The sequence below is a fragment of the Vipera ursinii genome, assembly GCF_947247035.1.
Source record: "Vipera ursinii genome assembly, chromosome: 1".
Classification (NCBI taxonomy): domain Eukaryota; kingdom Metazoa; phylum Chordata; class Lepidosauria; order Squamata; family Viperidae; genus Vipera; species Vipera ursinii.
The window spans coordinates 11,559,885-11,572,826 of record NC_139512.1 but is presented as its reverse complement, the minus strand read 5'-3'; the positions used below and the strand labels follow the sequence as shown (position 1 = coordinate 11,572,826).

Here is a 12,942-nt window from a genome sequence, read left to right as displayed (position 1 = left end):
GATGGTGGGGTGGTGTCAGTGGTGGTGACGATGATGGTGATTTCCAAAAAGCCAAAATACAGCCCAATGGATCTCCTGACCACACCTCCCCCCTGCTCTTTTCCGACCACCGGAACCCCCAGATTCCTAAAAGACAACAGGCACGATGTCCATGTTTGGGGGGGGAGTGGTTTTGTTTCTCTGTCCCCACCCCTCCCATTGTATCTGGAGGTGCCGTCTCCATTTCTTCTCAACCACGTCTCCATCCACTGCCCTAGATCGCACTGTTGACCTTCTGTTTGCAGATTGGACACGTCTTCCCGGCCGTGGGCTGGATGAGTAACCAGGTGTTGATACAGGTGATGTGAAAGACATGGGCACAGGGAAGAATCTTCAGCCGGTCTCCTGCTTCGTACTCCGCCATGCAGATCACACAGGTGTCGTACCTGTCGCCCCGTTTGAAGGTCTTCACTCGGATACCTTGGTTGGGCTGGCCCCATTTCACCCAGCTGACCAGCAGCAAGAAGCTGGCGCCCATGCTGAGGCTGATCAGCAGCCCGAATTCCTGGAGGACTTTGAGGAATAGTTGTTGAGTACAGTAACCGGGCCAGATTGGCAGGACATAGACAGCTAATTCCCAAAGAGCCACATAGGCTTCATCTGAGCAGGTATTGTAGTAACTCTGGGGCACCACCACCATAATTTGGGTGTCCTTCGCTGAATGAACCTGCCTTCTCAACAGCTTAGAAGCTGTCCGCCCGATAAACAGCGACGGGATGGTAATCGGCAGTCTTCTCTCTTCCACGCTGACCGCCATGTTCACCAAAAAATCAGAGCATAAGTTGTAGATGATAGCTGCGCGGTAGCCAGCTTCTTGGGCGTGGAAAACTTTGAGCTTGAAAGAACAGTCGTATCGGCGGATGAGGGCGACGAAGCCAGAAGGAGTCCGGTTGGAAACCGGGGCGGCACTGATGGGGTGGCAAGCATTGGCAGGCACCGTTTCAACCAGGTAACCCTTCAGACCAGTGACGGGCATGGGTGGGCCGAAACAGGCCGGGGCGGCGTTAAAATCCATGCAGGTGTCGTTCTGCTTGTACACCAGGTGGACAAATGGCTTGGCCCAGGCTGTCTCAAGAAACAAGGAAACGGTCACCAGCAGAGGAAGAGGTCCGACATGGAAGAGGTCCCACATGGTGGAGAGCGCCTCCTCCAGACACAATGGATGGAAGGTGGAGAGACCGGTGGAGTATCTAAGCCTCACCCCCTTGGCATTTTGGAGAGCTGGGTCAGGGAGCCGTTGAGGCCACGTCAACCGAACGATGGTCTCCAAGAGCAGAATGCAGAGGTCTCCTTCCTTGGAATTTTGTCTCTTGAAATTATGAAACTCAACTTGTTAACTCAACCACATGAGTATGTGGCTCACTCTCTCCCCCCCTCCCCCCAGGGTTAGTAGTTTGAAACAGCCCATTCCCTTATGACATCACGTGCTCATTGCTTGGGCTACCATTTCTGAGAGATAAGGAAAGAAGAAAGCTAAGTGTGTACTTAAACATGACAGGTAAAAGTAAAATAGAATAGAATACAACAAAGCTGGAAGGGACCTTGGAGGTCTTCTAGTCCAGCCCCCTGATCAAGCAGGAGAACCTACACCATCTCAGACAGGTGATTGTCCAGTCTCTTCATAAAGATCTCCAGTGATGGAGCACCCACAATTTCTGGTGGCAAGCTGTTCCGCTGGTTGATTATCCTCATATTATCCTTAAGTTTCTCCTTAAATCCAGGTTGCTTCTCTCCTTGGTCAGCTTGCAGCTCCACCTGAAGTCTATACTTGGGCTTAATTGGGTGGTGGGCCCCGGTACAGCAAACGCTTCTGCGGCTGGAGCAAAACCCCATGCTGTACGGCCCCGGGGCCCCAATACCTCTCCTGGTCGGATCTTCCGACTGGCAATTCGCAGACCGGTCCCTCTGGCGACTTCTGCAGACAGACGCGATGTGGCCGGTCTTCTGGCACATGGCTGTCCGGAACCTACAGTCCAAGCGTTGGTGGCGGCTGCTACAACCTGGGCATCTAAGGAAGGGACCTACATTGTAAGTAGTCCCCTGTTGCTTGTTGCTGTGATGCTTTTGGTCTGTGTAGCTTGTCTGTGTAGCTTGTCAACTTCTGTGTCATCTTCAGGGTCTTCGGTGTGTTTGGCGTCCTTGTGGTGGACGGCTTCTTCGCGTTGTGTGGTTTTGGCGGGCTGCATGGCTCGTACGGCCCTGCCACCGGCTTCGTCCGCCATGACTTCCTTCAGCACATCTGGGAATGACAGAGTCTCTCTGGCGAAGAACTTTTGCTGTAGCTGTCAGTTTCGGAGGCTGCAGACAAGCCAGTCTCGTAGCCTCTCCTTGATGTCGGAGAACTGGCACAGGTGTGCGGCCTGCCTCAAGGCTGCGATGAACTCGGATGTTGTTCCACCTGGTTGCTGGACACTTTGCTCGAATGCATAGCGCCAAGCGATTACCGACAGCTTGGGCTGGAAGTGGTCTCCGAGCTTCTTCTCCAAGTCCGCGAATGATATGGACTCCAATGGCGTTGGCGCGAACAGGTTCTCCGCTATGTCGAACGTTGCTGGGCCACACACACAGAGTAGCGTGGCGGCCTTCAGTCCGTTCTCGGCAACCTGGTTTGCTCAAAGGTAGTTCTCGACCCTGGACAGGTACGAGGACCACCCTTCTGGCTGAGCTTTGTTGAATTCTTCCAGCTTTCCGACCTTGGCCATTTCTTCGCGGCTGGTTCTCAGTGTCTTTGAATCCTGCTCCTCCGTTGCCCAGGGACTGGTCCTCTGGGTGCGTGGTCGCTAGCGTGGCTGTGCTAGCCAACCATAGGGGGGGGGGAATTGTTTTTCCCGCCAGGCGTGTGCTGTCTCTCCCCTAGTGACTTCTTCAGCTTAGTTGAAGGAGCAGCATCCCACCTTCGTCGCCAGTGTTGTGTAGTGGGTTCATTGCTTCAATGATGAGACGAGGCGAGTGAGTTCAGCAAAGATCATTGTTTATTGCTTGCAGGATCTGAACTGAGAAACAGGGCTACGAATGCAGCAATTTATACCCTGGCCCCTAGGCTGCGGCCAACAGGTTTAACGCAACCTATTGCCGCCCTAGAAGCAACCAATAGCGGTGCTGGAGATGGGTTGTCTGAGGATCTGGGAGCTGTTAGCCAGCTTCCTAGCTTAAGCAACCTTCCAGCAATTAACCCACATGGTGTTCCCTTAACAAGACAAAGCCCAATACATTACACATATGTCAGATGGTAAATAGCTTCTAGGCTTCCACATCCCACCTTAACATTATTCATTGAGCTGTACTAATATTCATTATCTTCTACTGGGCTTGTAGAGGAGATAAAACAGTTGTGGGATTCAAATACCTGAACAACCAGCTCTCTTATTGGATGCAGGCCTGGGCCTCCAAGGCCTAGAATGGAGTTCTGGAAGTGGCATCCACGCACTTCCGGTGGGCCATTCTAGGCCTGGGAGCCCTCCTCCAGGCCTCTGAGGCCTAGAACAGACTTCCAGAAGTGGCATCCCTGCACTTCCAGTGGGCTGTTCAAGGCCTGGGAGGCCTCTTCCAGGCCTCTGAGGCCTTGAACGGACTTCCAGAAATAGTATCCACGCACTTCCAGCAGGCTGTTCTTGGGGCCTGGGAGGCCTGCTCCAGGCCTCCCAGGCCTAGAACAGAGTTCCAGAAGCGGCATCCATGTACTTCCGGTGGGCCGTTCTAGGTCCGGGAGGCCTCCGAGGCATAGACTGGACTTCTGGAAGCAGTGTCCATTCAGCCGGTTCTCTGAGCAAAATTTAGCTACTGGTTCTGCTGAACCGGGGCGAACCGGCTGAATCCGACTGCTGAGTTAACATTTCCCCTGTTTCCAGTAAAATCCTGTTTACATAACTTGCCTTCGAAATGATAACTGGTTTTAGTTCACTGTTATAGATTGCTCCTCGAGTAAGGAAGTAATAGGTTTTTTTCTGTATGAATCTCATAAGAATACTCGGGATAGTTCAGGTGGCGCTTTTAATCCTAAACTGCTGAGCAAGCATTTTTTTTTTCCTGCCTGCCTTTTCTCTTCGTTGACTTTTTCTAAACCAGCTGGGCTAGTTGTGCAATTCTGGGAGGTGAAGTCCACATGTCTTACAGTTGTCGAAGCTGAGAAGCATATCTTCCCGGTGGTTATTTTGGGGGATTTGAGATCCGTACATCTCGTTAGCTATGGGAAAGTTTGGACCTTACAATTCTTCTCCAGGACTATATTTCCATCTTCCACTCAACAAACACATCTTGTCTGATTTCCTTGTGCGGTGGACTATGGCCACATCATAAAACTCTCCCCTCACCATTCCTCCTTCCTTCCCTCCCTCCCTCCCCCGCCTCTGCAGTAGACTTGCTCGTTAGGATTTTGATGTATTTAAATGTCAACAAGCCACCAAGGAAATGCAGCTGTGGTTGTGTGAGAGCAGAGCAATTAAGCAGAAAAAGGTCCCACTTACCTCTTGAAAAGAAGGCAAAACGTAGTGGAGGAAACAGAATAACAGAATTGCAGAATAACAGAGTCGGGAGGGACCTTGGAGGTCTTTCTAGTCTTCCAAGCAGGAAACCCTACAGTACCATTTCAGACAAATGGTTGTCCAGTCTCTTCTTAAGATCCACAGGGAGGGTCTTCTCAGGGTGCCGCCAGTAAAAGATTGCCGGCGGGTAACACCCAGGGATAGGGCCTTCTCAGTGGGTGCGCCTGCCCTCTGGAACCAGCTGCCCGTGGAGCTGAGGACTGCCCCCGACCTCCGTTCATTCCGCCGGGACCTGAAGACCTGGCTCTTCGAGCTCTCTGACCCAGGCTGAGAATTTTTTAATTTTAATTTTAATTGGGGGCGTTTACTTTTTCAGGGACTGTTGTAATTTTTTAAATCGTTTTTAACTTTTGTATTTCTTGTTTTAATTACCCTGTAAACCGCCCTGAGTCCTTTCGGGAAAGGGCAGTATACAAATCTAATTAAATAAAGAAATAAAATAAATAAATTAAGAACCTCCATTGTTGGAGTGCCCACAACTTCAGAAGGCAAGTTTCTTCCACTGGTTAATTGTTCTCACTTGTCAGGTAACTTCTCCGGATTGCTTCTCTCCTTGATGAGTTTCCATCCGTTGCTTCTTTTGATGCCTTCAGGTGCTTTGAAGAATAGGTTGACCCCCCCCTTCTTTGTGTCAATACCATCTTTGTAGGTTTTGAAGCTTGCTATCGTGTCAACCCTAGTCCTTCTTTGCATTAAACATTCCCAATTCCTGTAACCGTTCTTCCTGTGTTTTAGCCTCCATTCCCCTAATCATATTTATTGCTCTTCTCCATACACTTTCTAGAATCTCAACATCTTTTTTAGAGTAAGGAATAAGTAGCCATTCTTGGCTTTTAACCTATCACTCACTGAACCTGGTTTTTTCTTCTTCTTCTTCTTCTTCTTCTTCTTCTTCTTCTTCTTCTTCTTCTTCTTCTTCTTCTTCTTCTTCTTCTTCTTCTTCTTTCTAGGTTGAAATCAATGTCTCTTGACTTAGGACCTCCAAGACCTTGTGACTAACAGCCTGAGAAGGTTGCCATCCAACCAGCCACTTCTAACCACATCATGAATCTGCTCAGTGGGTACTTTTAGACATGTGAATATTTCAATAGTTCAACTATTCAATTGTCTTCGGAAACAAGTGTTGACAGAGGTTCTTTGCCGAGAGAAGGAGAAGACTCTGCTTATCTGTTAGATAACAAATTTGAGTTGGAAGGTGTGGGTTGAAACAGAGGGTTGAAAGTAAAGAACTAAATCACTAGTTGAGATAGTTGTGCAAACCCATTTCAGGGGCCCTCAACACCCAAGCCTCGGAAGTGGGCTACAAGAAGTGAGTTACAACAAAGGTTAGAAGAAAAACCAAGGATTTAGGATTTAAACCAGATCCTTAGAAGTTTAACTTCATTTGGTTGACAAAAAATATCTGCAGCAAAGCTGCTTATATAGCAAACCCTGTCCTTGATGTTTCCATGAACTGTCTTGATGTGTCTTGAGTTGTGTTTCCCACCCATGAAATGTCTTGAGATGTCTTGAGTTGGTGCTTCCCACCCATGAAGTGGCTTTAGATGTCTTGTGTTGGTGTTTCCCACCCATGAAATGTCTTGAGAAGTCTTGAGTTGGGGAGAGCACCAAGGACCCCACAGTTGCCATTGTCCTCCTGCTCCTCCTTTCCACAAACCCAACTCCCTTCTAGCACTAATGATGTTATCTAGTTGAATCATGAAAAGTCTGCAAGAAAACAACCAAGCTCAGAGAGCACCAAGGACAGTCGTCATTGTCCTCCTCTTCCTTCTCTTCCTCCTCCTCCTCCTCCTCTTCTTCCTTTTCTCCCTCCTTTCCACAAACCCCCCTCTATTGTAGCACTGATGACATTACCTAGCTGGACTATGAAAAGTCTGCAAGAAAACAACCAAGCTCTGAGGGCACCAAGGACCCCAACAGTTCAGCGCTGAACTACAAATACCACCTTCCATCATTTGCTGCTTGGGATCCGTAGATCCCTCTCTAACTTTACCACTTGTATTCTAAGGCAAAGTGGAGATTTTGCTATAGCCCACATGCCCTATTTTGGCATTTTCCTCTGGATGGACGGCCTTGCTTTCTCCCTCCCTTCCCTTCTGGGTTATTAAAAATAACATCCATGATGATCTTGTTTCTCCTAAAGCACACAACAGCTTACATGCTTCTATAATAGCTTCAAAACACTCCAAATCGTCTCCAACCATCGGGACCGAGAGACCTCTATTATCTATCGTTGATTCCCCCCCCCCACCCCTTCTCTCTTTTGGCCATCCCTTAATCCTTCTCCATAATTACATTCAGTCCTTAAAGCGAGTACTCCCTCGTAGCATCATTTAACCCTGAATTTCTTATCAAGATGTTGGACTCAGCATGGGTACTCACATCGCAAGGAATCTGTTGCTTTGAGCAGCCATCCCCACAGATATCTAGGGCAGGAGATGTCTGCCAGATTTGTAACATTTGCAGGCACCTGGGGTACCCCAAATGTACAGGGTGGTACCTGGCTCAATAGTAGCAACTGCAAGAGGGATCTTGGAGTCCTAGTGGACAATCACTTAAATAGGAGCCAGCCGTGTGCTGCAGCTGGCAAAAAAGCCAACACAGCTCTAGTGCTGCATTAACAGAGAATCAAGATCACATGAAGTGTTCACACCACTTTACAAGGCTTTGGTAAGGCCACACTTGGAATGCTGCATCCAGTTTTGGTTGCCACAATGTAAAAAAAGTTGTTGAGACTCTGGCAAAAGTGCAGAGAAGAGCAACAAAGATGAGGCTAAAAACATATGAAGAACAGTTGCAGGAATTGGGTATGTCTAGTTTAATGAAAAGAAGGACCAGGGGTGACATGATAGCAATCCTCCAATATCTCAGGGGCTGCCACAAAGAAGACGGGGGTCAAGCTATTCTCCAAAGCACCTGAAGGCAGGACAAGAAGCAACGGATGGAAACTAATCAAGGAGAGATGCAACCCGGAACTAAGGAGAAATTTCCTGACGGTGAGAACAATTAACCAGTGGAACATTTTGCCTCCAGAAGTTGTGATTCCTCCAGCGATGGAGGTTTTTAAGAAGGGATTGGACAAACATTTGTGTGAAATGGTATAGGGCCATGGTGGCAAACCTACGGTACATGTGCCACAGGTGGCATGCAGAGCCCTCTCCGTGGGCATGCGTGGCCTTGCCCCAGTCCTAGGCCTTCAGCTGGGTTTTATAAAACCTTTTCGTTTTAGGCCTCCACCGCCATGTGCAAAAAAAAAAAAAAAAGGTTCAATCAATCAATTTCAACTTCTAGCAGGAAAAAATAGATCTTCCAAAGTTGGAATTGATGATTGAACTTTTTAGTCCCAACCTGTCTGCCATTACCACTGCAGCCATGCCTACCCAATGGGCCACACCCACCCAATGGGCCATGCCCACCTGGCACCCAACGATACATAAGTTTGGTTTTGGGTTGCAGTTTGGGCACTCGGTCTCTAAAAAGTTCGCCATCACTGGTATAGGGTTTCCGCTTGAGTGGGGGGGGGGGGACTGGAAGACCTCCAAGGTCCCCTTCCAAGCCTGTTATTTTGTTTGTCCACTCTACAACGAACCTGGCTCTAGCCATCTCGCTCGTTCTAGCTTGCCTCACAGATGGGAGGAGGCGCGGAGGAATTGTATGGAGGGATTTTGCCAGTCTAAACAATTTAATGTCCCATGGGAACCAAGGTCATTTTTGCCTGGCTGGATTGAGAAGGGGAGCAGTCAGGTTGAAAGCCTGCCAAACTCTTCTATTGGGAAACGTAGCCGATTGCCTAGCACTGGGGTGGGAAGTTTAACTTTGCAATAGTGTGACTCTGTGGAGGGAATTTCAGACGTGGTTTCACTTTTGACTGTGCCGGATACTGTGTAACCAATAAACATGTTCTTTGAGGACGTTTCTAGCCTCGGAGTTCTGATTTGTTCGGTCTCGTCTATCGGGAACCTGGACGCTGTTATTAGGACACATTTTTAATTAGATGATGTAATTATGAACAGGCAGGATAGCTTTCGTGATGAGGACATTTGCTTTGCAGTCCTTTATAAAGTGGGCATCTCCTTTTAAGACTATAAACACTAGACACTATTCTCCTGCTTAGTTAACCTCTTAAACACCCTGAGCATCTCTTAAAAGGAGGCAAAATATTGGCCTGGCAAACTTTGTTCCTTTATCTCCTTTGGAGCATCTGTTGCATCAGTCCCTGACATGCAAACACAGATCAAAGAATTGGGAAAAGGAATTTCAGTTGAAAGATCTCATAACTGATGGTTAGAATAGAAGAACAACGATAGTGCCGAAAATAGCATGTGTTTGTTGGTTTTTATATATCCTGTTTTTATTATTTTTACCAATAACTCAAGGCGGCAAACAGATCCAGGGCATCTCCCTCCTCTTACATTCCTCACAAAAACAATCCTGTGAGGTGGGTTGGGCTGAGAGAGAGGAACTGGCCCAAGATTACCCAGTCAGCTTTCATGGCTAAGGCAGGACTAGAACTCACCATCTCCTCTTGATTGGCCCAAAGTCACCCAGTTGGCTTGACTCAAAGTCATCCAGCTGGTTTTCATGGCTAAGGTGCTACTCGAACTCACCATCTCCTGGTGATTCGCCCAAAGTCATCCAGCTGGTTTTCATGGCTAAGACAGGACTAGAACTCACCATCTCCTGCTGGTTGACCCAATGTCATCCAGCTGGTTTTCATGGCTAAGACGGGACTAGAACTCACCGTCTCCTGGTGATTGGTTGAAAGTCTCCCAGCTGGCTCTCATACCTAAGGCAAGACTAGAACTCACCACTTCCTACTTTCTAGCCTACTGCCTTAACTACTAGAACAAACTGAATAACAACAACAACAACAACAATAATAATAAACAGCATGAGAAAGTAGCAACAAGAATCCACATCTGCCTATCCCAGGTCCTTGGTAAGGACTCGATAGGTAGACAAAAATGCCAAATCCAGTCTGAACATCTGGCTGACTGTGCGATGATCAATAATAATAATAATTATTATTAATAATAATAATAGTAATAATAATAACAACAGCATGAGAAAGTAGCAACAATGGTGCATTGGAAGATCTGGAAGAAATGCCATGAGGGGACCATAAAATAGAGAAAGTTGTAGAAAATGAAGAATCTAAAAGTGCTCTGGGACTTTAGAATTCAAACTGAGAAACACCTGCCCCAGGAATACCCCCGACATAACAACTGTCGATAAGAAAGACAAATAAAATAAAATAAAATAAATCTGGATAGTGGATGTGGCAGTACGTGGCGACAACAGAATAGAAGAGAAAGAACTGGAGAAGATCACAAAATACAAAGACCCACAAATAAAAATAGAATGTGTCAAAAGAAAGCACAGGTAGGACCAAGAGTGACAGGCGCCTTGGGTGCAATCCCAAAACATCTGGACCACCCTTTGAACACCATCGGCATTGACAAAATCCCCATCGGTCATTTGCAAAAGGCAGCTTTACTCAGAACAGCTTATGTCCTGTGACAATTCCTTTAATATTATTAATATTATCTCCCTATTAACAATATCTCCCTATCCAGTGGTGGGATTCAGCCAGTTTGCACCAGTTTGGTAGAACCGGTAGCTAAGTTTTGCCGCATTCGGAGAACCAGCTGGCTTCCAGAAGTCCAGTCTAGGCCTCGGAGGCCTGGAGGAGGCCTCTCAGGCCTAGAATGGCTCATTGGACATGCATGGATGCCACTTTTGGAAGTCCGTTCTAGGCCTGGGAGGCCTGGAGGAGGCCTCCCAGGCCTAGAATGACCCATAGGAAGTGCATGGATGCCACTTTTGGAAATCCATTCTAGGCCTCGGAGGCCTGGAGGAGGCCTCTCAGGCCTAGAATGGCTCATTGGACATGCATGGATGCCACTTTTGGAAGTCCGTTCTAGGCTTGGGAGGCCTGGAGGAGGCCTCCCAGGCCTAGAATGACCCATAGGAAGTGCATGGATGCCACTTTCGGAAGTCCATTCTAGGCCTCGGAGGCCTGGAGGAGGCCTCTCAGGCCTAGAATGGCTCATTGGACATGCATGGATGCCACTTTCGGAAGTCCGTTCTAGGCCTGGGAGGCCTGGAGGAGGCCTCCCAGGCCTAGAATGACCCATAAGAAGTGCATGGATGCCACTTTCGGAAATCCATTCTAGACCTTGGAGGCCCAGGTCTGCATCAAATGAGAGAATCGGTTTGAATTCCACCACTGTGCCTATCTCAGATCCTTGGGAAGGATAGGTGGACAAAAATGTCAAATCCAGCCTAAACATCTGGCTGATTATGCGATCCACCATAATTTTAGTAATTGGGTGAGCTGAATTGTTTTCCTCCTCAACTTTCTCAAAACTTATTTTCAAGAAGCGTGTGCCTTGTTTTCTAAACTTTTAGTTGTCGTGAATTTGGACCGTATAAATAGCGCTTCTCATTATCAAAACCCTATGGTGTAAAAATCAGCATTTTGATTACTGTGACAATTAGTTCTAAAGATTAGGAACCAATTATACTTTATTCTGGTTAGTTTATTTATAGGAACATGTTTCTGGACTCTGGTGATTTAGTTACTATTTATTTGGTTGTTGGATTAATTTAAACACCTTTCCCCCAGGTGATATACATAGCAGTCTGTCATCCCATTTTCTCCACAGCAACCCTACGAGGTAGGTTGGCTTGAGACAGAGAAGGATTGGTCAGAGATGGAGGGACTGATCCAGACTCAGCCAATAAGCTTCTCAGAATAAGGCGGGACTAAAACTCTCCTCCCTCAGTTCAATCTCCCATTACACCTGATTGGCTCCTGGGCTGAGAGGGAAGGACTGAGTCAGTTAGCCAATGAACTTCTTGGACTGAGGCAGGACTGGAACCTGGCTCTCCACACCTCTAGCCCGTTCCCCATTACCCCTGAATGGCTCTTTGTCCTGAGAGGGAGGGGCTGGCCCAGAGTCAGCCAATGAGCTTCTGGAATTGAGGAGGGACTAGAACCTGCTCTTCCCTCTGTTGGTCCAGCTCCTTTCCCGCTACTCCTGATTGGCTCTTGGATTGAGAGGGAGGGGTTGGCCTAAATTCAGCCAATCAGTTCTGGTGGCTGAGCGAGGATTAGAACTCAGGTCTCCCCACTGTTTGGAGAACAATGAAGATTGCAGAGGGTGGGCTCCAGTGGGCGGTTTTCTCCCTCTCTTTGGAATTTCCTAAAATTAGAAATTAATTTCGAGATCTTTTACGAGATGGAGGTTTAGTGATCTGTTTGAAAATTAAGTTGGCCTCTTGTAAGCAGCGTAACGTGCTCTTCGTTTTGTTTTGTTCTGGGGCACAAAGCAACAAGAGCAACAAAAATAGGAAGTCCAAATATAATGACATGGATTTCATGAGTCGACCTGACAATTCAAAAGGATCATTGCAGGAACGCAGGTGAGGCTGTGCGCAGAACAGGCTGCTTCTCCAGATTTCTATAGAATATGGCAGGGATACAGCTTGGGAGGCAGAACTTTATGAAAGGTAATTCCCTTGTTCTCCCTCTCCGTCTGCCTTTCCCTCCCCCTCATCCTTCCCTTCCCTCCCTTCCCTTCCTTTTTTCGTTCGTTTCCTTCCTTCCTTCCTTCCTTCCTTCCTTCCTTCCTTCCTTCCTTCCTTCCTTCCCACTCCTCCTTCCCTTCCTCCCTCCCACTCTTTTTCCCTTCCCTCCCATCCCCTTTCCTTCCTTCCTTCCTTCCTTCCTTCCTTCCTTCCTTCCTTCCTTCCTTCCTTCCTTCCTTCCTTCCTTCCTTCCTTCCTTCCTCTCTCTCACTCCTCCTTCCCTTCCCTCCATTCCACTCTTTTTTGCTTCTCTACTACCCCCCTCCTCCTTCCTCCCTCCCTTCCTTCCATCCATCCATCCTCTCTCCCACTCCTCCTTCCCTTCCCTCCCATCCCCCTCCCTCCCTCCCTCCCTCCCTTCCTTCCTTCCATCCTCTCTCCCACTCCTCTCCTCCTTCCCTCCATCCCACTCTTTTTCACTTCCCTACTACCCCCTCCTCCTTCCTTCCTTCCTTCCTTCCTTCCTTCCTTCCTTCCTTCCTTCCTTCCTTCCTTCCTTCCTTCCTTTCTTCCTTCCCTCCTTCTCTTCTTTCCCTGCCATTCCTCCTTCTCCCTCCCTCCCTCCCTCCTGCTCCTCCCCTTCTTCTTCCCCCTTTCCCTCGCCCAAAGCCAGCTTTCCGTCCCACTTTCCCTTCCTAAGAAGCTTCTTTCCGCCAGGCTGAAAGCGGACGGACCGACGGCTGGGCCCTCCTGAGGCATCACCGCACGTCCTTTGGCAGACGGCCCCAGGGAAGCCCTGCCTCGCTTTACCTGCGCGATAGGCGATTTT

At 48.1% G+C, this 12,942-nt stretch overlaps 1 protein-coding gene across 1 annotated transcript; it reads right to left on the bottom strand.

The window, feature by feature from the left end:
* Positions 1-253: 253 nt before the first annotated feature.
* On the bottom strand, positions 254-2,261 carry ZNRF4 (zinc and ring finger 4; the record flags this gene model as incomplete). The annotated part of the gene is made up of 3 exons (XM_083349294.1): positions 254-1,260; positions 1,899-1,954; positions 2,065-2,261. 3 exons carry the CDS (start codon positions 2,259-2,261, stop codon positions 254-256), a joined length of 1,260 nt encoding a protein of 419 aa, XP_083205420.1.
* Positions 2,262-12,942: the final 10,681 nt, after the last annotated feature.